Here is a 22,966-nt window from a genome sequence, read left to right as displayed (position 1 = left end):
TTAGGCTGGTCTCAAACTCCTGACCTCAGATGATCTGCCCAACTCAGCCTCCCAAAGCGCTGGGATTACAGGCGTGAGCCACCACACCTGGCCTAATTTTTGTATTTTTAGTACAGACAAGATTTCACCATTTTTGGCCAGGCTGGTCTCGAACTCCTCACCTAAAGTGATCTACCCGACTTGGCCTCCCAAAGTCCTGGGATTACAGGCATAAGCCACTGCACCTGCCACTTCATTCCTTTTACTGCTAAATATTATTGCATTGCATGGAGATGCCATAATATGTCTGTTCATTCATTAGTTGATGGGCACGGGCACTGTTTCCAGCTTTTGGCCATGACAGGCAGTGCTGCTATGAAGATTCATGTACACGTTTTTGTGTGGACTTTTCTCATTTGTCTTAGGTATATATATGCATAGAAGTAGAACTGCTGACTTATATGTAATTCTATGCTGAACTTTAAAAAAAAAAATTTTTTTTTTTTTTTGAGATAGGGTCTCACTCTCTGTCACCCAGACTGGAGTGCAGTGGCACGATCTCAGCTGACTGCAACCTCAGCCTACCAGGTTCAAGTGATTCTCCCCCCTCGGCCCCCAGAGTAGCTGGGACTACAGGAATGCACCACCACACCCGGCTAATATTTATATTTTTTGGTAAAGACAGGGTTTCACCATGTTGGCCAGTCTGGTCTAGAACTCCTGACCTCAGGTGATCCACCCGCCTCGGCCTCCCAAAGTGCTGGGATTACAGGGGTGAACCACTGTGCCTGGCCTGATCGACTTTTAAACACTAAACCAGTCTGGCATTCCCAGGAAAAACCTGACTTGGTCACTATGTATTATTCTTTTCACATATTGCTAGAATTGATTTGTTAATATTGTATTGATGATTTTTACATCTAAGTTCGTGAAGGATACTGGCCTGTATTTCCCTGGTATTGTTTTTGGTCTTAGTGTCAGAGTGATGTCAATAAATTTATAGATTTATATTCTAAAACTTTTTTAGGTATTAGAAATAACATCTTTGTGTGTGTATGTGTGAGACAGAGTTTCACTCTTGTTGCCCAGGCTGGAGTGCAATGGCACAATCTCAGCTCAATGCAACCTCCACCTCCCCGGTTCAAGTGATTCTCCTGCCTCAGCCTCCCAAGTAGGTGAGATTACAGACATATGTCACCATGTCTGGCTAATTTTTGTATTTTTAGTAGAGACGGGGTTTCACCATGTTGCCAGGCTGGTCTCGAACTCTTAACCTCAAGTGATCCACCCGCCTCAGCCTCCCAAAGTGCTGGGATTACAGGCATGAGCCACCATGCCTGGCCAGAAATAACATCTTAATCTGAGACAATTTTCAGCCGAGCAGTTATCACAGCATAATGGCACCTCACAACTCTGCCTCACTACTAGTTCTAGTGTTCCTTTTAACAAACTTGTTGACGCTCCTCACTCCTCTGAGTGCCCCCACAGCCGGCACCCCCAGCACTACCTATAAATGGCCTGCTTGTCCACATCCATCGGGGTCTGAGACTCCACAGGGGGAGGGCTCACTCCTTCTCCATCGGGTTCAGAGCAGTTTGGATCTTGTTCTGTCTTTAACTCTGTTACTACTTGCATCTGTAAAAGGAGGAAAACAATTCTTATTAGCACACACAAACTACTACTAGGTACTCCAGCGCAACAGGAATGCAGTCGGAGTGGGGAATTGCCAGACAGCGGTATGACTGCAATCATATGTAAGGAATACTACCAACAAAACAGCTTTGAATTTAACGTGCTTTAAAACAGATAAAGGTAAAATTTCCAAACTGCTTAAGAACTGAAATAACCGATGTCTGTGAAATGCTCATGATTTTAAAATAACACTGGCAGTGCCCTACTGAAGAGAATGGCACACATGCAATCTTCCTCCTCTGTCTATTGCTGTATCTCCTAATATGTAGTAATACTGCAGTCAGAGAAGCATAAACAAATAGTCCAAGGTCTTCTTACCATGTCACAGACATAACCTAACCCCATACACTACATATTTGTGACAGGGCTGAACTTCTCCCATATCTACCCTCAAACCTCAGCAATACATAGCCATAAAAATGTAATTGCATTCAGAAAGGAAAAGGCCAGCTGTGTTTACATAAAGCCTTAAAAGATACTACCATTTAAACTGCTTTAAACAAGCGATGTCTTTGTCATTTAGGGAAAAAATATGTAAATCACTAAAAAAGAAATCAGTTTACAAAAACAAAATTTTGCGACAGTAAACTTCTAGTTATCCATGAGCAGCAATTAGACTGTCCTGACCTCAGCTTCCTCAGGACCAGGACGGGCCATCTCTCCCTCGGTGGATTTGGCCATGCTTCTGTTCCTTGAGGAAGCAGCTTGGGGCAGCGGGGATGGGGAGACCTCATGGGGGTGGGGCCATCACCACTGGCCAGACTGGGGGCCAGCCATGAATGCCCGCCCCACAGGATGCCTCTCACATCCTCCAGCCCTGTGCTCTCTTCCCTCCAACGTCTTGTTTTTGGAATAAGATGACTTCTATTCTGCTGTCTTTAAATGGTACAACATATTAGGAAAACAGTTTTTCTTTCTCTTAAAAAAAATAAAAACAATAAAGCCTAAGTGGACACAGTATTTCCGTAAGGCGATCTGCCAGCATGTATAAAAAGCCCTAAAAAGGCCGGGCGCGGTGGCTCACGCCTGTAATCCCAGCACAGTGACCACCTCCGACACAGCCTGGGACAGCAGTGCTTGCTACCGGCCACCTCCTCCCAGACAGCTGTGCTAGGTGCAGATGACACTTGGAGCACTGCCCTGTTCATACCCGAGTGCTTCCCAGGGCTTGGAAAGTGTTTTATCAGCATTATTTTAAATAAACACTGAAATATATCTACAGCATAGATATATCATAATTGTTTTGCCATTTTTCCAAGGTTGAACATTTAGGTTTCTCTCTTTCCACAATCACTTTTTTCAAATACTGAAATGAATCTTTTAAGGCTTCTTATTTTTTGTTATTTATTTATTTATTTATTTATTTATTTATTTATTTATTTATTTATTTTGAGACGGAGTCTTGCTCTGTTGCCCTGGCTGGAGTGCAGTGGTGCGATCTCAGCTCACTGCAACCAGGTTTAAGCAATTCTCCTGTCTCAGCAGGAGACCAGCTGGGTGGCCTGGTCACCGTGCCTTAGTGCACAGGAGGCAGGGGTGGGGGTCGGAGCAAAGACCTGGCAGGCAGGAGGGAGAAGAGTGATGGGAACAGTGAGGACTCGTGCTCCAGGGCAGGCAGAGAGGTGCCCAAGATGTGCTAGGCAGAGATGCTGGGGGCAGCCTGGGGTCCAGAGGGGCCAGGTGATTCGGGCCACAGGGCAGCTCAGTCTTTGCATGAAACCCACAGGAATCCACAGGAAGCCACTGGAGAGCTCAGGTGGGACATTATTAGATTTGCATTTTAGGAAAAAAAAAAAAAAGTCAATTGGAAATACCTAAGGACTAAGGACTTCTAGGCTAAGGAAGCAGGCTGACTACATCACAGAATTTCCCTCCTTTAACTGCTATACAAAGCAAAACAAAAAACAAAAAACAAAAAACACTATCACCACCAGCAACAACAACAAAAATCTCCGCAACAGGAACTGAACAAGGACTGGTTGATAAAAAACAACCACCAGGGAAAGGGGGACCCAGCGCCTCAGCTCCTAACCCCTCCTCAGACCTCACCAGCATGGCTCCAGTGAGTCATCCAGAGCCTGCCCCTTGCCACCGAAGTACTCGAGGTGGGGAGGAGAGCCGGGCGGGGGGGCACTGCACTGCCCCTGCCTGCTGGGGAGGAAAGTAAAGGGCAGGGCCAAATCCCTTCACTCACTCCAGAGTCAGTAGGATGACGAGCCAAATGCCAGTGGGTTCAGAACACAGTGTTTAACAAGATCACAGGCCAAGAAAGACGGCAAGGGCCTCCGCCAAGCCTCAATCCTCCTGCTCCTCAATTCATTCAGGTCACAGAACACAAAACACTCAGGTACTCAAAAGCACAAAACACCATAGCTTCCAGGAAAACAAAGTCTCATCCATGGCGGGAGGGCAATGGAGAGCTGCCCAAGTATGGCACAACCATCCAAGCATGAGCAAGGTACAAAGATGGAGCGCTGGAGCCCTGCAAATTCATTACTGGGACAGCCCCTCTCATGCCTACAACTGGGGAGATGAGGCCACAAGATTCCCATTCAAAAGCTGATCCAGTGAGACACTCAGAAGAGCCACCAGTCAACATGGGAATCTGTCATCATGAAAATCAGCCGGGTTTTCTTTCAAAGTAACAGTGCTAACTAACACTGACATTAAAAAGGTAAACTCCCAAGAAACTTCATATGACTTAGGAAAGTCAAGATTCCTGGCAATCCTGGTATCTGTTAAGGAAATAATATTATTCTATGGCTTATTTTTCTGAACACAAATGTACAATAAATGCATAATACACTTACATTGAGCATGCAACCTCATGGCAATTGAATTGTAAGTATGCAAAGCAATATCCATGCTTGAGTGCCAGGTTATTTGTAATTAGAACGCAGAATCAAGTTCAAGCTCACCTGTTGCCCATCTTGATAGCTGTCTATACTTAATGTCTGTGTAGCCATCATGGTTCATCAGAGTTTTATAAGACATCAAATCATCTTGAGTGAAAAGCAAATGGTGCCTGGAGAACAAAACCAGAAAAGCATCAGTTAATAGTCGTAGAGCAGCCGGGCGTGGTGGCTCAAGCCTGTAATCCCAGCACTTTGGGAGGCCGAGACGGGCGGATCACAAGGTCGAGGAGAATCGAGACCATCCCTGGCTAACCCGGTGAAACCCGCTCCTACTAAAAAATTATAAAAAACTAGCCGGGCGAGGTGGGGGGCCGCTTGTAGTCCCAATACTCGGGAGGCTGAGCAGGAGAATGGCGTAAACCCGGGTAGGCGGAGCTTGCAGGTGAACTGAGATCCGGCCACTGCACTCCAGCCTGGGCGAACAGAGCGAGACTCCGTCTTCACCCAAAAAAAAAAAAAAAAAGTCGTAGAGCATTTTTTGTCACCCCCCCCCCCCCCCTCATTCCATAACATCCAGTTTTTTATTTTTTATTTTTTTAAGACAGAGTTTCGGTCTCATTGCCCAGGCTGGAGCGCAACGGCGCGATTTCACCTCACCACAACCTCTGCCTCCCAGGGTTCAAGCAATTCTCCTGCCTCAGCCTCCCTAGGAGCTCAGATTAAAGGCATGTACCACCACAACCAGCTAATTTTGCATTTTTAGTAGAGACGGGGTTTCTCCATGTTGGTCAGGCTGGTCTCGAACTCCCGACCTCAGGTGATCCGCCTGCCTCAGCCTCCCAAAGTGCTGGAATTAAAGGCATGAGCCACCGCGCCCAGCCCATAACATCCAATTTTTTAAAAATACATATTTTTACATGGAGAGAAAAAAAAATTATCCTTAATAGTATGTTATGACCCAAATCCTACTAAGAAACCCTTCACTTACATAGCAATCTCTTACTTTCCTGTGCTGGGCCCTGATTTGCTATTACATTTTCAGCCACTGCCACTCATTGCCCAGCAAATATCAAGTCAATGCCTGCCCATGCCAGGCAGCGTGCTGGGCCTGGGATATGGCAGTGAGCAGGACAGGCAGGGCGTCTGCCTTCCTGACACAAACCAGGCAAGGGGAGAAACAATATACAGGGTCAAGAATGGGCACAGGGTGAAGTGAGAGGGGCCTGGGCTGCTTTCCCGGGCCGTGTGGTTGGAGTGGAGCAGGCCTCGCTGGGAAGATGCTGTTACACCAAGACTGGAGAGACATGCTGAGATCAGGGAGTCCTGGTGTTTCAAAGAGAGGGAACGGCTAACAGAGAGGCCTAAGACGGGGCGGAAAAGAGTAGACTGAGATGTGCATGCTTGTAAACACACGCACATAAGGCAGGTAAGTAGTGGCGCACTTGCCTCATGACAACAGAAAACCGCAAAATGTCACTTTTGTGCTGGAAGCATGGAGCGGGAACACGACCAGCACCTGCAGTGTGGGTGTGGAAAAGCACTGCAGAGTCGGGGAGAGCAGCCGGGCTGGACCACGGCCGTCACAGCCTCGCCACTGCTGGTGCAGCTCACAGACATTCAGAGTCTGGGCTGCCCTGAGAAGGTCACGTGGAGGTCAAGGGCAGTCGTGCCACTTGTTCTGCACTAGCAAGAACACCAAAGTTCCCCAAGGAAAGCAGCACTTTAGGAGACAGTGTTAAATGGAAAGAAATCCTGTCCAGGCCTTGCAGGATGTGGGAGGACTACCATCTTGTCCTGAGCGAGACAGTTCAAAGGAACAAGGAGCCGAGCAGCGGCTCACGCCTGTAATCCCAGCACTTTGGGAGGCTGAGGCAGGTGGATCACAAGGTCAGGAGTTTGAGACCAGCCTAGTCAACACGGTGAAACTCCGTCTCTGCTAAAATACAAAATTAGCCGGGCATGGTGGCATGCGCCTACAGTCCCAGCTACTCGGGAGGCTGAGGTAGTAGAATCGCGTGAACCCAGAAGGCAGAGATTGCAGTGAGCCAAGATCATGCCACTGCACTCAAGCCTGGGCAACAGAGCGAGACTCCGTTTCAAAAAACAAACAAATGAAAGACAAAGGAACAAGGAGTCTGGTGTTAACAGCAGCAGCAGTGGCAGCAGCCAGGTCACCTCCTGAGCACACCGAGCCATCTCAGTGCAACCTGCCCTCACAACACCCGGGGAGGCACTGCTGTGACGCCACTTCCACCTGAGAAACCTGAGCAATGTGGCCTCAGCCACCGAGATGGCCAGAGGCTGAGCTGGGACTCACCCTCAGCAGCATCATTCTGGAGCCATTAGAGGGGTACAGTCAAAGGGCACAGGAGGCACAGTCAATGGGGTAAAAGGGAAGGGGCAAGTCACGGGTACAAGGGAGGGGCACAGTCAATGAGTACAAGAGAGGGGACATGGTCAATGGGTACAAGAGTTGGGGCCACAGTCAATGGGAGCAGCTTCTGTGGCCTGGGAGGGGAGGGCATGTTGGGACATTTTAGGTTTCAGATGCTTCTCAGACACCCACATTAAAACTCCGAGCAAGGGAGTGTGGCCTAGAAACACAGATTTGGCCATCATCAAATATAGTTAGTACATGTAGAGGGTAACTGTGTCCTCCAAAAGATATGTCTAACTGGACATGGTGGTTCACGCCTGTAATCCCAGCACTTTGAGAGGCTGATGTGGGAGGACCGCTTGAGTCCAGTAGTTCAAGACCAGCCTGGGCAACATAGCAAGATCCTGTCCCTACAATAATAAAATAAACTTGCCAGGGTGGGTGGCTAAAACTTTATTTTAGATATTTAATGTGTTTAAAGCCTTAAGACTTTATGAGACCACGCAGGAAGAGAGAGGATGGCCTGTGCTAAAAGACAGTCTGGAGTTCAGGGAGACAGGAGGACACAGCACAGGATGAAGAGCTGCCATGGGACAAAAAAAGAACCAGGTGGTGCCCCAAAGCATGGAGAAGGAGGACCAAGGAGGTGGGAGTGCTAGCCACGGCAAGGGCAGCTGAGTGCCAAGGAAGAGCGGGGCGGAGAGTGCTTCTGATGAGCGGGAGAGCCTGCAGGGAGAAGGCTGTGACTGAGCAATCTCACAGCTCAGGGCAAGCCTATCGACACAGGCACATGGCACGGGAGCCACTGGTAACAGAAAAGGTTGGAAACCACTTTCAACAGAAGCCGGGTATAACGGATAACAGCCACCCATGAAATGGAATATGTGCAATTAAATATGAGGAAAACACTTCACAAACTCTTCCCCAAGACCCCTGTTCTACAGAGACCCTACACATCTGCAAACTTGTCACTGAGCCTCTCCTAACAGGTCTCTGCCTTGACCATAACCTGGCTCTCCTCCAAATCTCTGCTTTCTCTCCAATTTCACTTCCATCTGCTCCCCTGCACCCCAATGCAGTGGCTCCAATTCAGCACCACCACCTCACACCTTGATGGTGGTAGTAGGCCCCTACCTGGTTGTATGAGCCTCTAGTCTTACCCTCTTCCAGTTCATTCTCCAAGCTTTTTTTCTCCCTTTTTTAGAAACAGGGTCTTGTTCTGTCACCTAGGCTGGACTGCAGTGGTGCAATCATAGCTCACTGTGGCACCGACTTCCTGAACTCAAGAGATGCTCCCACCACAGCCCCCCAAGTAGCAGTAACTGCAGGCCCACACCACCATGCTGGCTAACTTTAATTTTTTGTAGAGATGAAATCTCGCTATGTTGCTCAGGCTGGTCTTGAATTCCTGGGCTCAAGCAAGTCTCCTGCCTCAACCTCCCAAAATGCTGGATTACAGGCGTGATATGGTTTAGCTATGTCCCCACCCAAATCTCATCTTGAATTCCCACGTGTTGTGGGAGGGACCCAGTGGGAGGTAACTGAATTATGGGGCAGTTCTTTCCCATATTGTTCTTGTGATAGTCTCATGAGATCTGATGGTTTTAAAAGAGGAGTTCCCCTGTACATGCGCTCCTCTCTTTACCTGCTGCCATCCATGTAAGACATGACTTGCTCTTCCTTGCCTTCTGCCATGATTGTGAGGCTTCCCCAGCCATGTGGAACTGTAACTCCATTAAATCTCTTTCTTTTGAAAACTGCCCAGTCTTAGGTATGTCTTTATCAGCAACATGAAAATGGATATTTTTACATGGAGAGAAAAAAAAATTATCCTTAATAGTATGTTATGACCCAAATCCTACTAAGAAACCCTTCACTTACATAGCAATCTCTTACTTTCCTGTGCTGGGCCCTGATTTGCTATTACATTTTCAGCCACTGCCACTCATTGCCCAGCAAATATCAAGTCAATGCCTGCCCATGCCAGGCAGCGTGCTGGGCCTGGGATATGGCAGTGAGCAGGACAGGCAGGGCGTCTGCCTTCCTGACACAAACCAGGCAAGGGGGAGAAACAATATACAGGGTCAAGAATGGGCACAGGGTGAAGTGAGAGGGGCCTGGGCTGCTTTCCCGGGCCGTGTGGTTGGAGTGGAGCAGGCCTCGCTGGGAAGATGCTGTTACACCAAGACTGGAGAGACATGCTGAGATCAGGGAGTCCTGGTGTTTCAAAGAGAGGGAACGGCTAACAGAGAGGCCTAAGACGGGGCGGAAAAGAGTAGACTGAGATGTGCATGCTTGTAAACACACGCACATAAGGCAGGTAAGTAGTGGCGCACTTGCCTCATGACAACAGAAAACCGCAAAATGTCACTTTTGTGCTGGAAGCATGGAGCGGGAACACGACCAGCACCTGCAGTGTGGGTGTGGAAAAGCACTGCAGAGTCGGGGAGAGCAGCCGGGCTGGACCACGGCCGTCACAGCCTCGCCACTGCTGGTGCAGCTCACAGACATTCAGAGTCTGGGCTGCCCTGAGAAGGTCACGTGGAGGTCAAGGGCAGTCGTGCCACTTGTTCTGCACTAGCAAGAACACCAAAGTTCCCCAAGGAAAGCAGCACTTTAGGAGACAGTGTTAAATGGAAAGAAATCCTGTCCAGGCCTTGCAGGATGTGGGAGGACTACCATCTTGTCCTGAGCGAGACAGTTCAAAGGAACAAGGAGCCGAGCAGCGGCTCACGCCTGTAATCCCAGCACTTTGGGAGGCTGAGGCAGGTGGATCACAAGGTCAGGAGTTTGAGACCAGCCTAGTCAACACGGTGAAACTCCGTCTCTGCTAAAAATACAAAAATTAGCCGGGCATGGTGGCATGCGCCTACAGTCCCAGCTACTCGGGAGGCTGAGGTAGTAGAATCGCGTGAACCCAGAAGGCAGAGATTGCAGTGAGCCAAGATCATGCCACTGCACTCAAGCCTGGGCAACAGAGCGAGACTCCGTTTCAAAAAACAAACAAATGAAAGACAAAGGAACAAGGAGTCTGGTGTTAACAGCAGCAGCAGTGGCAGCAGCCAGGTCACCTCCTGAGCACACCGAGCCATCTCAGTGCAACCTGCCCTCACAACACCCGGGGGAGGCACTGCTGTGACGCCACTTCCACCTGAGAAACCTGAGCAATGTGGCCTCAGCCACCGAGATGGCCAGAGGCTGAGCTGGGACTCACCCTCAGCAGCATCATTCTGGAGCCATTAGAGGGGTACAGTCAAAGGGCACACGAGGCACAGTCAATGGGGTAAAAGGGAAGGGGCAAGTCACGGGTACAAGGGAGGGGGCACAGTCAATGAGTACAAGAGAGGGGACATGGTCAATGGGTACAAGAGTTGGGGCCACAGTCAATGGGAGCAGCTTCTGTGGCCTGGGAGGGGAGGGCATGTTGGGACATTTTAGGTTTCAGATGCTTCTCAGACACCCACATTAAAACTCCGAGCAAGGGAGTGTGGCCTAGAAACACAGATTTGGCCATCATCAAATATAGTTAGTACATGTAGAGGGTAACTGTGTCCTCCAAAAAGATATGTCTAACTGGACATGGTGGTTCACGCCTGTAATCCCAGCACTTTGAGAGGCTGATGTGGGAGGACCGCTTGAGTCCAGTAGTTCAAGACCAGCCTGGGCAACATAGCAAGATCCTGTCCCTACAATAATAAAAATAAACTTGCCAGGGTGGGTGGCTAAAACTTTATTTTTAGATATTTAATGTGTTTAAAGCCTTAAGACTTTATGAGACCACGCAGGAAGAGAGAGGATGGCCTGTGCTAAAAGACAGTCTGGAGTTCAGGGAGACAGGAGGACACAGCACAGGATGAAGAGCTGCCATGGGACAAAAAAAGAACCAGGTGGTGCCCCCAAAGCATGGAGAAGGAGGACCAAGGAGGTGGGAGTGCTAGCCACGGCAAGGGCAGCTGAGTGCCAAGGAAGAGCGGGGCGGAGAGTGCTTCTGATGAGCGGGAGAGCCTGCAGGGAGAAGGCTGTGACTGAGCAATCTCACAGCTCAGGGCAAGCCTATCGACACAGGCACATGGCACGGGAGCCACTGGTAACAGAAAAGGTTGGAAACCACTTTCAACAGAAGCCGGGTATAACGGATAACAGCCACCCATGAAATGGAATATGTGCAATTAAATATGAGGAAAACACTTCACAAACTCTTCCCCAAGACCCCTGTTCTACAGAGACCCTACACATCTGCAAACTTGTCACTGAGCCTCTCCTAACAGGTCTCTGCCTTGACCATAACCTGGCTCTCCTCCAAATCTCTGCTTTCTCTCCAATTTCACTTCCATCTGCTCCCCTGCACCCCAATGCAGTGGCTCCAATTCAGCACCACCACCTCACACCTTGATGGTGGTAGTAGGCCCCTACCTGGTTGTATGAGCCTCTAGTCTTACCCTCTTCCAGTTCATTCTCCAAGCTTTTTTTCTCCCTTTTTTAGAAACAGGGTCTTGTTCTGTCACCTAGGCTGGACTGCAGTGGTGCAATCATAGCTCACTGTGGCACCGACTTCCTGAACTCAAGAGATGCTCCCACCACAGCCCCCCAAGTAGCAGTAACTGCAGGCCCACACCACCATGCTGGCTAACTTTAATTTTTTGTAGAGATGAAATCTCGCTATGTTGCTCAGGCTGGTCTTGAATTCCTGGGCTCAAGCAAGTCTCCTGCCTCAACCTCCCAAAATGCTGGATTACAGGCGTGATATGGTTTAGCTATGTCCCCACCCAAATCTCATCTTGAATTCCCACGTGTTGTGGGAGGGACCCAGTGGGAGGTAACTGAATTATGGGGGCAGTTCTTTCCCATATTGTTCTTGTGATAGTCTCATGAGATCTGATGGTTTTAAAAAGAGGAGTTCCCCTGTACATGCGCTCCTCTCTTTACCTGCTGCCATCCATGTAAGACATGACTTGCTCTTCCTTGCCTTCTGCCATGATTGTGAGGCTTCCCCAGCCATGTGGAACTGTAACTCCATTAAATCTCTTTCTTTTGAAAACTGCCCAGTCTTAGGTATGTCTTTATCAGCAACATGAAAATGGATTAACACTGTTAATTGGCCAGGCGCAGTGGCTCAAGCCTGTAATCCCAGCACTTTGGGAGGCCGAGACGGGCGGATCACGAGGTCAGGAGATCGAGACCATCCTGGCTAACACTGTGAAACCCCGTCTCTACTAAAATACAAAAAACTAGCTGGGTGAGGTGGCGGGCGCCTATAGTCCCAGCTACTCCGGAGGCTGAGGCAGGAGAATGGTGTAAACCCGGGAGGCGGAGCTTGCAGTGAGCTGAGATCCAGCCACTGCACTCCAGCCTGGGAGACAAAGCCAGACTCCGTCTCAAAAAAAAAAAAAAAAACAAAACAAAAACAAAAAAACACTGTAAATTGGTACCAGGAGTGGGGTGTTGCTGAAAAGATACCCAAAAATGTAGAAGTGACTTTGGAACTGGGTAACAGGCAGAGGGTGGAACAGTTTGGAGGGCTCAGAAGAAGACAGGAAAATGTGGGAAAGTGTGGAACTTCCTAGAGACTTGTTGAATGGCTTTGACAAAAATGCTGATAATGATAAGAGCAGTAAAGTCCAGGCTGAGGAGATCTCAGATGGAGATGAGGAACTTGTTGGGAACTGGAGCAAAGGTGACTCTTACTATGTTTTAGCAAGGAGACTGGCAGCATTTTGCCCCTGCCCTAGAGATTTGTGGAACTCTGAACTTGAGAGATGATTTAGGGTATCTGGTGGAAGAAATTTCTAAGCAGCAAGGCATTCAAGAGGTGACTTGGGTGCTGTTGAAAGCATTCAGTTTTATAAAGGAAGCAGAGCATCAAAGTTTGGAAAATTTGCAGGCTGACAATGTGATAGAAAAGAAAATCTCAGCTGGGAGTGGTGGCTCACGCCTATAAATCCCATCACCTTGGGAGTCTGAGGCAGGAGGATAACGAGGTCAGGAGTTTGAGACCAGCCTGATCAACATGAAGAAACCCCAACTCTACTAAAAATACAAAATTAGCCAGGCGAGGTGGTACATGCCTGTAATCTCAGCTACTCAGGAGGCTGAGGCAGGAGAATTGTTTGAACCTGGGAGGCAGAGGTTGCAGTAAGCCAAGATTGTGCCACTGTACTCCAGCCTGGGCAATAGAGTGAGACTCATTTCAAAAAGAAAAGAAAAGAAAATCCCGTTTTCTGAGGAGAAATTCAAGCTGGCTGCAGAAATTTGCAAAAGTAATGAGGAGCCTAAGGTTAATCCCCAAGACAATGGAGAAAATGTCTCCAGGGCATGTCAGAAGTCCTCATGGCAGCCCCTCCCATCACAGGTCCAGAGGCCTAGAAGGAAAAACTGGGTTTGTGGGCCAGACCCAGGGTCCTCCTACTGTGTGCAGCCTAGGGACTTGGTGCCCTGCATCCCAGCCGCTCCAGCTGTGGCCGAAAGTGGCCAATGTAGAGCTTGGGCCGTGGCTTCAGAGGATGTAAGCCTCAAGTCTTGGCAGCTTCCATGTAGTATTGGGCCTGTGAGTGCACAGAAGTCAAGAATTAGGGTTTGGGAACCTCCGCCTAGATTTCAGAAAATGGACAGAAATGCCTGGGTGTCCAGCCAGACATTGGATGCAAGGGGAGGGCTCTCATGGAGAACCTCTGCTAGGACAGTACGAAAGGGAAATGTGGCACTGGAGCCCCCACACTGAGTCCCTACTGGGGCACTGCCTAGTGGAGATGTGAGAAGAGAATCACTCTCCTCCACACCCCAGAATGGTAGATCCACCGACAGCTTGCACCATGCACCTGGAAAAGCTGCAGACACTAAATGTCAGCCCGTGAACAGCTGGGAGGGAGGCTGTACCCTGCAAAGCCACAGGGGCAGAGATGCCCAGGACCATGGGAACCCACCTCTTGCATCAGTGTGACCTGGATGTGAGACATGAAGTCAAAGGAAATCATTTTGGAGCTTTAAGATTTGACTGCCCTGCTGGATTTCAGACTTGCATGGGGGCTGCAGCCCCTTTGTTTTGGCCAATTTCTCTGATTTGAAATGGCTGTATTCACCCAATGCCTGTACCCCCACTGTATTTAGGAAGTAACTAGCCTGCTTTTGATTTTAGAGGCTCATATGTGGAAGGGGCTTGCCTAGTCTCAGATGAGACTTTGGACTGTGGACTTCTGAGTTAATGCTGAAATGAGTTAAGACTTTGGGGGACTGTTGGGAAGGCATGATTGGTTTTGAAATGTGATTGTGAGATTTGGGAGGGGCCAGGGGCACAATGATATGGTTGGCTGTGTCCCCACCCAAATCTCATCTTGAATTCCCACGTGTTCCAGGGAGTTGGTGGGAGGTCGTTGAATCATGGGGGCAAGTCTTTTCTGTGATGTTCTCATGACAGTGAATAAGTCTCACGAGATCTGATGGTTTTAAAAAGAGGAGTTCCCCTGCACACATGCTCCTCTCTTTACCTGCTGCCATCCATGTAAGACATGACTTGCTCTTCCTTGCCTTTCACCGTGATTGTGAGGCTTCCCCAGCCATGTGGACTGTAAGTCCAATTAAACCTCTTTCTTTTGTAAATTGCCCAGTCTCAGGTATGTCTTTATCAGCAGTGTGAAAACAGACTAACACAAGGTGTCAGCTACCCAGTAGGCCCATTCTCCAAGCTTTCTAAAATGGAAATCTGATCATGTGACTCACATGCTTAAAATTGCCTCTGCCCAACCCTCACCCTCAGGCATCAGCATCCCCTCACTGACCCCCTTCCACACTCCAAGTTGCATAAACAAACCAATCACCACATTTAGCTTCCCCAGCATGCCAGGTTCTACCCCGCCCCTGGATCCTCTCCAGCCTGATAGCTCTGCCCAGACACACTCCCCTCTCGGCATGGCTAGGTGGGGAACATGCATCACCCACATCACCTTCTCCAGAAAGCCTTCCTGATGAATCTCGCCCACACGGGGGTTAAGTTTGTCCCTGCTGGGCCCTCTGCTCAGCCCCGCCGTATCTCAGTTGTTTATTTGAACTACAAGTTCCTTAAGGGCCATGGGCCCGTCTTGCTGCATTCCCAACTACTAGCACTGTCTTTGATATCAATACACACTAAATAAAAATGCTTCCTGAAGCTAATCACTGACATGACACGTTTTTGGACATATAATGTGCTTGACTTCATCCTGTACCTCCTTATTCCACTTAAGGCAATTTTATTTTTCTTTGGTTGATGCACAGTTGACAGAATATTTTACAATTTTAATTTTTATGACTGTTAGTCAAGTGGTTGCTGGAACATAAGGCTCCCGAGGCCAGGCTCTGTGTCTGAGTCAACCTCCATCCCCACAGAGGCAGTGTCTGCTGGCACACAGCACTAGTCCTGTGGAGAGGTGCTGAAGATGAGTCAGCAGGGCTTTGGGAAACCATCTCTAAGTCCTATTTTGCTTGGGGAAAATGAAATAAACAGCATATGGGGCCAGGCGTTATGGCTCATGCCTGTCATCCCGGCACTTTGGGAGGCTGAGGTGGGAGGATCACTTGAGGTCAGGAATTCGAGACTGGCCTAACCAAAATGGCAAAACCCCATCTCTACTAAAAATACAAAAATTAGCTGGGCGGCCGGGCGCGATGGCTCAAGCCTGTAATCCCAGCACTTTGGGAGGCCGAGACGGGCGGATCACGAGGTCAGGAGATGGAGACCATCCTGGCTAACACTGTGAAACCCCGTCTCTACTAAAAAAAAATATAAAAAACTAGCTGGGTGTGGTGGCGGGCGCCTGTAGTCCCAGCTACTCGGGAGGCTGAGGCAGGAGAATGGTGTGAACCCGGGAGGCGGAGCTTGCAGTGAGCTGAAGTGAGCTGAGATCCGGCCACTGCACTCCAGCCCGGGCGGCAGAGCGAGACTCCATCTCAAAAAAAAAAAAAAAAAAAAAAATTAGCTGGGCATGGTGGCACATGCCTGTAGTCCCAGCTACTCGGGAGGCTGAGGCAAGAAAATCATTTGAACCCAGGAGGCAATGACTGCAGTAAGCCGAGATCACGCCACTGCACTCCAGCCAGGATGACAGAGATTCTATCTCTTAAAAAAAAATTTTTAAAAATCAAATACAAAAACTAGCTAAATTAGCTGAGTATGGAGGCTTATACCTGTAATCCCAGTATTTTGGGAGGCCGAGGTGGGAGGATCACTTAGGCCCAGAAGTTCAAGACCAGCCTGAGCAACAGAACGAGACCCCATCTCTACAAAAAAATTTTTAAAAAATTAGCTGGGCATGGTAGCTAACTTATATGGGTTTCTATGTAGTTGCGCTAGCTTCCAAAGAGTTCCAACTAAACAAAACTTGCAGCATACACATCTGGGAAGGGCTATAAAAATATAGCCACAAGACAGTCAGCCACTTTGTTGGGAGACAATTCTCCGTGACAATTTTAAGTCTCACCATCTAGGCTTTCTAAGCAAACTCGGTTCAAGGATGATGGACTTACACACACATCTGGAAAGCTGGCGCCAGTGCACTGCTCAGGAGAGATCGGGACTCCCTGAGTGTTTATGGTCCAGAGGAGGGATGCTAGGGGCCTTCCCTGGCCTGCCTTCCACAAGAATCCTGTTAGGTCAGTTCAGCCAGAACCCCATTCACCCTGATGTTTCCTCTTAGTAATTTTCCGTCCATGGCCCCCACCCCTGCTCCTAGGTCTCCCCCACTACACAATCCCATTGCAGCAGGCCCTACACCTATCATGATCATCCTCAACAGCCTGGCCTTTGTTTTGCTTTTCTGAGACAAGGTCTTGCTCTGTCACCTAGGCTGGAGCAGGGTGGTGCAATCATGTTGCACTGACTGCAGCCTCGAACTCCTGGACTCAAGTGATCCTCCTGCCTCAGCCTCCCACGGAGCTAGGACTACAGGCTCACACCACCACACTTGGCTAATTTTTTAAATTTTCTGTAGACACGAGGTTTCACTATGTTGCCCAGGCTGGTCTCAAGCTCCTGGCCTCAAGCTATCATCCTGCCTTGCCTCCCAAAGCACTAAGTGCCTTGACATCTTTAATAAGGGTCAGAATAAGTTTTTCTTTACAAATATAAACACATAAATGAATAGATGGAGAGAAGAAAAAGCTCTAAAATACAAGAGCTCTCCAAAGAGTAGAGGATGATGACAGCTTTCAAACATCACCATTCGGCAACCAGCACAGTAAACCATTTCAGACAGGAATCATCAATGGATGCTAACACTAGTTTGTTAAAGTATGAGAAACAGGAAATGTACATAATCTCAAAGTACCTGCCACAAGATACATTTCATTTTTTATTTTTTTGAGATGGATTCTTGCTCTATTTCCCAGGCTGGAATGCAGTGACAAGACTGGCTCACTGCAGCCTCGACCTCCCGGGTTCAAGCAAAACTCACACTTCAGTCTCCTGAGTAGCTAGAACTACAGGCACACACCACCATACCTGGCTAATTTTTGCATTTTTTTGTAGACAGGGGTCTCACTCTGTTGCCCAGACTGGTCTTGAACTCAGCTCAAGCCGTCCTCCCACCTCTGCCTCCCAAAGTGCTGGGATTACAGGCATGCCGCCACAGCACCAGTCTCAAGATACTTATTAATTACAAAGGGAAAACAATGATGCACTGAAAAGGATACACTGTACTGACTTCTGTGCAGTCCTTCCTGAAATGAAAGCTGTGAGTCCAATCCTCAGGACACACCCACGAACCCAAACTGAGAGGCACTCTATAAAGAAACTGTCAAAAATAAAAGTAAACAGCCAGGTGCAGTGGTTCACACCTGTAATCCCAGCACTTTGGGAGGCTGAGGCAGGTGGATTACCTGAGGTGAGGAGTTTGAGACCAGCCTGGTCAACATGATGAAACCCTGTTTCTACTAAAAATACAAAAATCAGCCGGGTGTGGTGGCAAGCACCTGTAATCCCAGCTACTGGGGAGGCTGAGGCAGAAGAATTGCTTGAACCCGGGAGGCAGAGGTTGCAGTGAGTCAAGATCGCACCACTGCACTCCAGCCTGGGCAACAGAGCAAGACTCCATCTCAAAAAAAAAAAAAAAAAGAAAAGAAAAGAAACAACAACCAAATGTGGTATGTGATCTTGGTTTCAAAAACAAATGCTGTAAAAGACAACTTAAGGAAATTTGAGATGTGAATATATAGTATTAGATATTATTAGAGATTGTGTTATTTTGATGGTGTGATAAAGCTATACGCTCGTAGCATAAATATCGTCATTTTGAGAAGTATGTGCTACAATGTTTAGTTGCATGACCATGATATCCAAAACTTAATTTCAAATAGGTCAACAAAAATACAAACATAAATAAATTGGGTCCAGATATCAACAACTGTTGAATCTAGGTGGCAGATGATTATGATTCTACTCTTAGATTGTCTTTCAAAATGTTCATAATAGGAGGGAAAAGTCAGAATTTCAAAATGTATAGATTGGTAGTCCTTCTCTCTAACAAAACTGGTTAAAATGGTCAGGTACAATGGCACACGCCTGTAATCCTAGCATTTTGGGAAGCCAATGCGGGTGGATCACTTGAGGCCAGGAGTTCAAGACCAGTCTGGTCAACATGGTGAAACCCCGTCTCCATTAAAAATACAAAAAAAATTAGCTGGGCGAATGGTGCGTACCTGTAATCCCAGCTACTCAGGAGGCTGAGGCAGGAGGACAGCTTGAACCCGGGAGGCGGGGGCTGCAGTGAGCTGAGATCACAGCACTGCACTCCAGGCTAGGCAACAGAGCAAGACTCTGTCTCAAAAAAATAAATAAAATAAAAAAATAAAAACTTCTATATCTGATATATAGGTATAATCACTCTAAAGAAAAACCTTCACACTTGCCTCAAAAGCTTTGAAAATGTGTTTTCCCTTCAACAGATCAGGGAAATTCTAAGCAAGGAATTAAAAGAGAAAAAGGCAACTCTTTAGGACTAACATATGTTGTTGAGTAAAAATAGGTGGCCAGCCCTCCTACCAGACACCGGAGGCCGGAGAAGAGCTGCCATAGATGGTTCTGCCTGCTCAAGAAGGCTGTTCACGTGGAAGAGCCATTGGTAAATTCATTACTATAATTTGTGGAGCTCCTTGCTAAATTCCACTCTCCAGCAAAAGGATAAACCACATTTTGGTAGTAAAATCAACTGATTCCTGCAATCAGGCAAATGGTTTCCAGCAGAATTTACAAGGTTCATCCCAGCACAACGTCTGAGGCTTCAGGTGACAATCTTGCGCTGAGGGCAGGACCTCTGTCAACCAACTCAGATACAATCAGGCCCAGGACAGCATCTGACTAAGTGAAACCTGTCGTTCATGGGGAAAGAACTAAAAACATCCAACTGAAGGATGAGGGCTCAGCAGGTTCATCTTGATCAAAAACCACTTTTCTCAGCATTACATAAAACCAAAGGCTGACCTGACATTTAGAGAAAATCGATCTCTATTTCTTTCCCCGCTTCCACACAAAAAGTAAGTTTCTCTGATTTTCAAACTCAAACAACAGTGTCTTAACTTCTTAACATAAAATGGGGTTCGAAATTCCCAAAGAATTACCAATCCAGGCCGGGCGCGGTGGCTCAAGCCTGTAATCCCAGCACTTTGGGAGGCCGAGGCGGGCGGATCACGAGGTCAGGAGATCGAGACCATCCTGGTTAACACTGTGAAACCCCGTCTCTACTAAAAAAAATACAAAAAACTAGCCGGGCGAGGTGGCGGGCGCCTGTAGTCCCAGCTACTCAGGAGGCTGAGGCAGGAGAATGGCGTGAACCCGGGAGGCGGAGCTTGCAGTGAGCTGAGATCCGGCCACTGCACTCCAGCCCGGGCAACAGAGCGAGACTCCGTCTCAAAAAAAAAAAAAAAAAAGAATTACCAATCCAATGTACTATAATACCACAGTGTTTAAGCATCAGACACAGTTATTTTATTTCTACAGTTTATTTCAACAGTTTGTTTACTTTATTTCTACAGTTCCACCCAATAAAAGAAGACACATTATCTATTAAAGTTCCCTGTCACCTTAAGAGCTCTGTCCAGACTAAAATGAGGAAGACACAACTTTCCAGCCTTCACGTACAGAAATAGAACTCGCTAGTAATTCAAGAAATTAAAAAATTAAAATAATATATCCTTTTCCATGTAGCAAGTATTAAATTTAAAACAAAAGCAATGCTCTTTGCTAGCAAAGATGAAGTCAAATCTGGAACTCCACAGGAGTCGGTGCTATGAGTCACATGGTGGTGTAACAGGTTTGGAAAGCAGTCTGACCATATGTGCCTCAGCCATAAAAAAACTTATGCTCGTCTCAAAACCACCCAAAGAATATAAGCTTTAGTGTTGGGACTTTAAAGGCCAACAAAACATGAAAATGTACAGAACTTCACAGGCTGGCATCTTAATATTTTTAAGTATTCTGGAGGAACAGGGCAAGTTTTTCAGAAAGGAAGCTGATACCAACAGACTGGCTGAATCCCACCAGGTGGTGGTGGTTTCCTTTGCTCAGATCAGAGGAATGAGTGGGAAGGGAAGTCAGCGGCCAAGCAGTCCAGGGAGACGAAGAAAGGAGGTACAGTAGAGGGGCTGGGGGAGGCCCCAGAAAGGAACCCCTACTCATCAGAGACAATTTCATTATTGCCTTAGTGTCTTTAGCCCCTATGAATGGTTTAGGTTTTAATATTTTAGTGTTTAGCTTCAAAATAATCTATGTATTTGGCATTTAGAGGTGTTGGTAGTATTTAAGAAAATGGCCAATTAATCTTAGATTCTGACCTTGATTGCAATTTATGTGTAATTAAGTTACTAATTATAGACATTTCTTTTTTAGTTAAAAAGTACCAGAGAGAAATTTACTAAGATGGTGAATACTCCCTCATGTATTCGAGTTTACAGATTGCAAACTTCTTAGCACTGGGAACACAGCAGTGACAAGAACCAGGTAGTGTCCCCAGGTCTGAGAGCAAAGTCTGAGAACTTGAGATGCACTATGTAAATACTTTTTTTTGTTTGGTTTTTTTGTATTGAGACAGAGTCTCATTCTGTCGCCCAGACTGGAGTACAGTAGCATGATCTCAGCTCACTGCAACCTCTGCTTCCTGGGTTCAAGTGATTCTCCCGCCTCAACCTCCCAAGTAGCTGGGATTACTGGCACTCACCACCACATCTGGCTAATTTTTGTGGGTGTTTTTTTGTTTGTTTGAGACAGTCTCACTCTGTTCCCCACGCTGGAGTGCAACGGCATGATCTCGGCTCACTGCAACCTCCGCCTCCTGGATTCAAGCAATTCTCCTGCCTCAGCTTCCCGAGTAGCTGGGATTACAGGCGCCTGCCACCATGCCCAGCTAATTTTTGTATTTTTAGTAGAGATGGGGTTTCACCATGCTGGCCAGGCTGGTCTTGAACTCCTGAACTCGTGACCCGCCTGCCTCGGCCTCCCAAAGTGCTGGGATTACAGGCGTGAGCCACCACGCCTGGCCTAATTTTTGTGTTTTTTGTAGAGCCAGGGTTTCGTCATATTGGCCAGGCTGGTCTCAAACTCCTGACCTAAAGTGATCTGCCCGCCTCAGTCTCCCAAAGTGCTAGGATTACAGGCATGAGCCACTGCTCCTGGCCAATAATCTTAAATCATCAGATTTACTTAAGAAGGTTTTATTTAGGCCGGGCGCAGTGGCTCACGCCTGTAATCCCAGCACTTTGGGAGGTCGAGTTGGGCAGATCACAAGGTCAGGAGATCGAGACCATCTTGGCTAACACGGTGAAACCCCATCTCTACTAAAACACAAAAGTTAGCCAGACGTGGTGGCGGGCGCCTGTAGTCCCAGCTACTTGGGAGGCTGAGGCAGGAGGATGGCGTGAACCCAGGAGGCGGAGGTTGCAGTGAGCCGAGATTGCGCCACTGCACTCCAGCCTGGGAGACAGCAAGACTCCACCTTTAAAAAAAAAAAAAGGAAGGTTTTACTTGTATGGTCAGATACATACAGTGCTTACAATGTATAAGGGTATTTAAGTTGTAAGTGGAAGTATCATTAAAAATTTTGTATTTTGGCTGGACGTGGTGGCTCATGCCTGTAATCCCAGCACTTTGGGAGGCCAAGGCAGGTGGATCACTTGAGGTCAGGAGTTGGAGCCCAGCCTGGCCAACATGGTGAAACTCCGTCTCTACTAAAAATACAAAAATTGGCTGGGCGCAGTGGCTCACGCCTGTAATCCCAGCACTTTGGGAGGCCAAGGTGGACAGATCACAAGGTCAGGAGTAAGAGACCAACCTGGCCAACGTGGTGAAACCCCGTCTCTACTAAAAAAAAAAAATACAAAAATTAGCAGGGGATGGTGGTGTGGGTCTGTAATCCCAGCTACTCAGGAGGCTGAGGCAAGAGAATTGCTTCAACCCGGGAGGTGGAGGCTGCAGTGAGTTGAAATTGCATCACTGCACTCCAGCCTAGGCAACAGAGCAAGACTGTCTCAAAAAAAAAAACAAAACAAAAAAACACATATATTTGGTCTGATCAATTTAAGTTGTTCAAAGACTGTCTTAAAGGTGAAAGTTAAAACTTACTAAATTTGGCTGGGCACGGTGGCTCACACATGTAATCCAGCACTTTGGGAGGCTGAGGTAGGCAGATCACTTGGGGTCAGGAGTTTGAGACCAGCCCGGCCACCATGGTGAGACCCCATTGCTATTAAAATACAAAAATTAGCCGGGTGTGGTATTGTGCCTGTAGCCCCAGCTAACTTGGGGGGCTGAGGAGGGAGGAAGGCTTGAGCCAGGGAGGCGGAAGTTGCGGTGAGCTGAGATCAGGCCACTGCGCACCAGCGTGGGTGACAGAGCAAGACTCTGCCTCAAAAAAGCTTTTCTAAACTTTATAAAGAGAATAAAATTAACAACTTCCATATAAAATAGAGGAAAACCAAGCCTGTAACTCTCTACATTAATAAATGTTGATTTTTAAATAACCTTAATCTTTTCTGTGTCAAAGCCTCATTTTAAAGGGCATTAAAACTTTTGAGCAGGGCCGGGCGCGGTGGCTCAAGCCTGTAATCC

The 22,966-nt window shown here is 47.6% G+C and overlaps 1 protein-coding gene across 2 annotated transcripts in view; it reads right to left on the bottom strand.

Moving 5' to 3' along the window:
- PKNOX1 (PBX/knotted 1 homeobox 1) overlaps nucleotides 1-22,966 on the bottom strand; it is a 76,769-nt gene that overhangs the window by 29,234 nt on the left and 24,569 nt on the right. For both annotated transcript variants that reach the window (XM_017872044.1, XM_017872046.1), the window contains exons 2-3: nucleotides 4,590-4,696; nucleotides 1,487-1,614 (exon numbers count right to left, since the gene is read on the bottom strand). In XM_017872044.1, coding sequence (XP_017727533.1) covers nucleotides 1,487-1,614; nucleotides 4,590-4,640 — 179 coding nt within the window. In that variant the 5' untranslated portion in view covers nucleotides 4,641-4,696. The remainder of the gene's footprint in view (nucleotides 1-1,486; nucleotides 1,615-4,589; nucleotides 4,697-22,966) is intronic.

Source organism: Rhinopithecus bieti, unplaced genomic scaffold (assembly GCF_001698545.2).
Source record: "Rhinopithecus bieti isolate Rb0 unplaced genomic scaffold, ASM169854v2 scaffold_5889, whole genome shotgun sequence".
Lineage (NCBI taxonomy): Eukaryota > Metazoa > Chordata > Mammalia > Primates > Cercopithecidae > Rhinopithecus > Rhinopithecus bieti.
The sequence above is the reverse complement of the archived record's forward strand: the minus strand, read 5'-3'. Positions and strand labels throughout refer to the sequence as shown.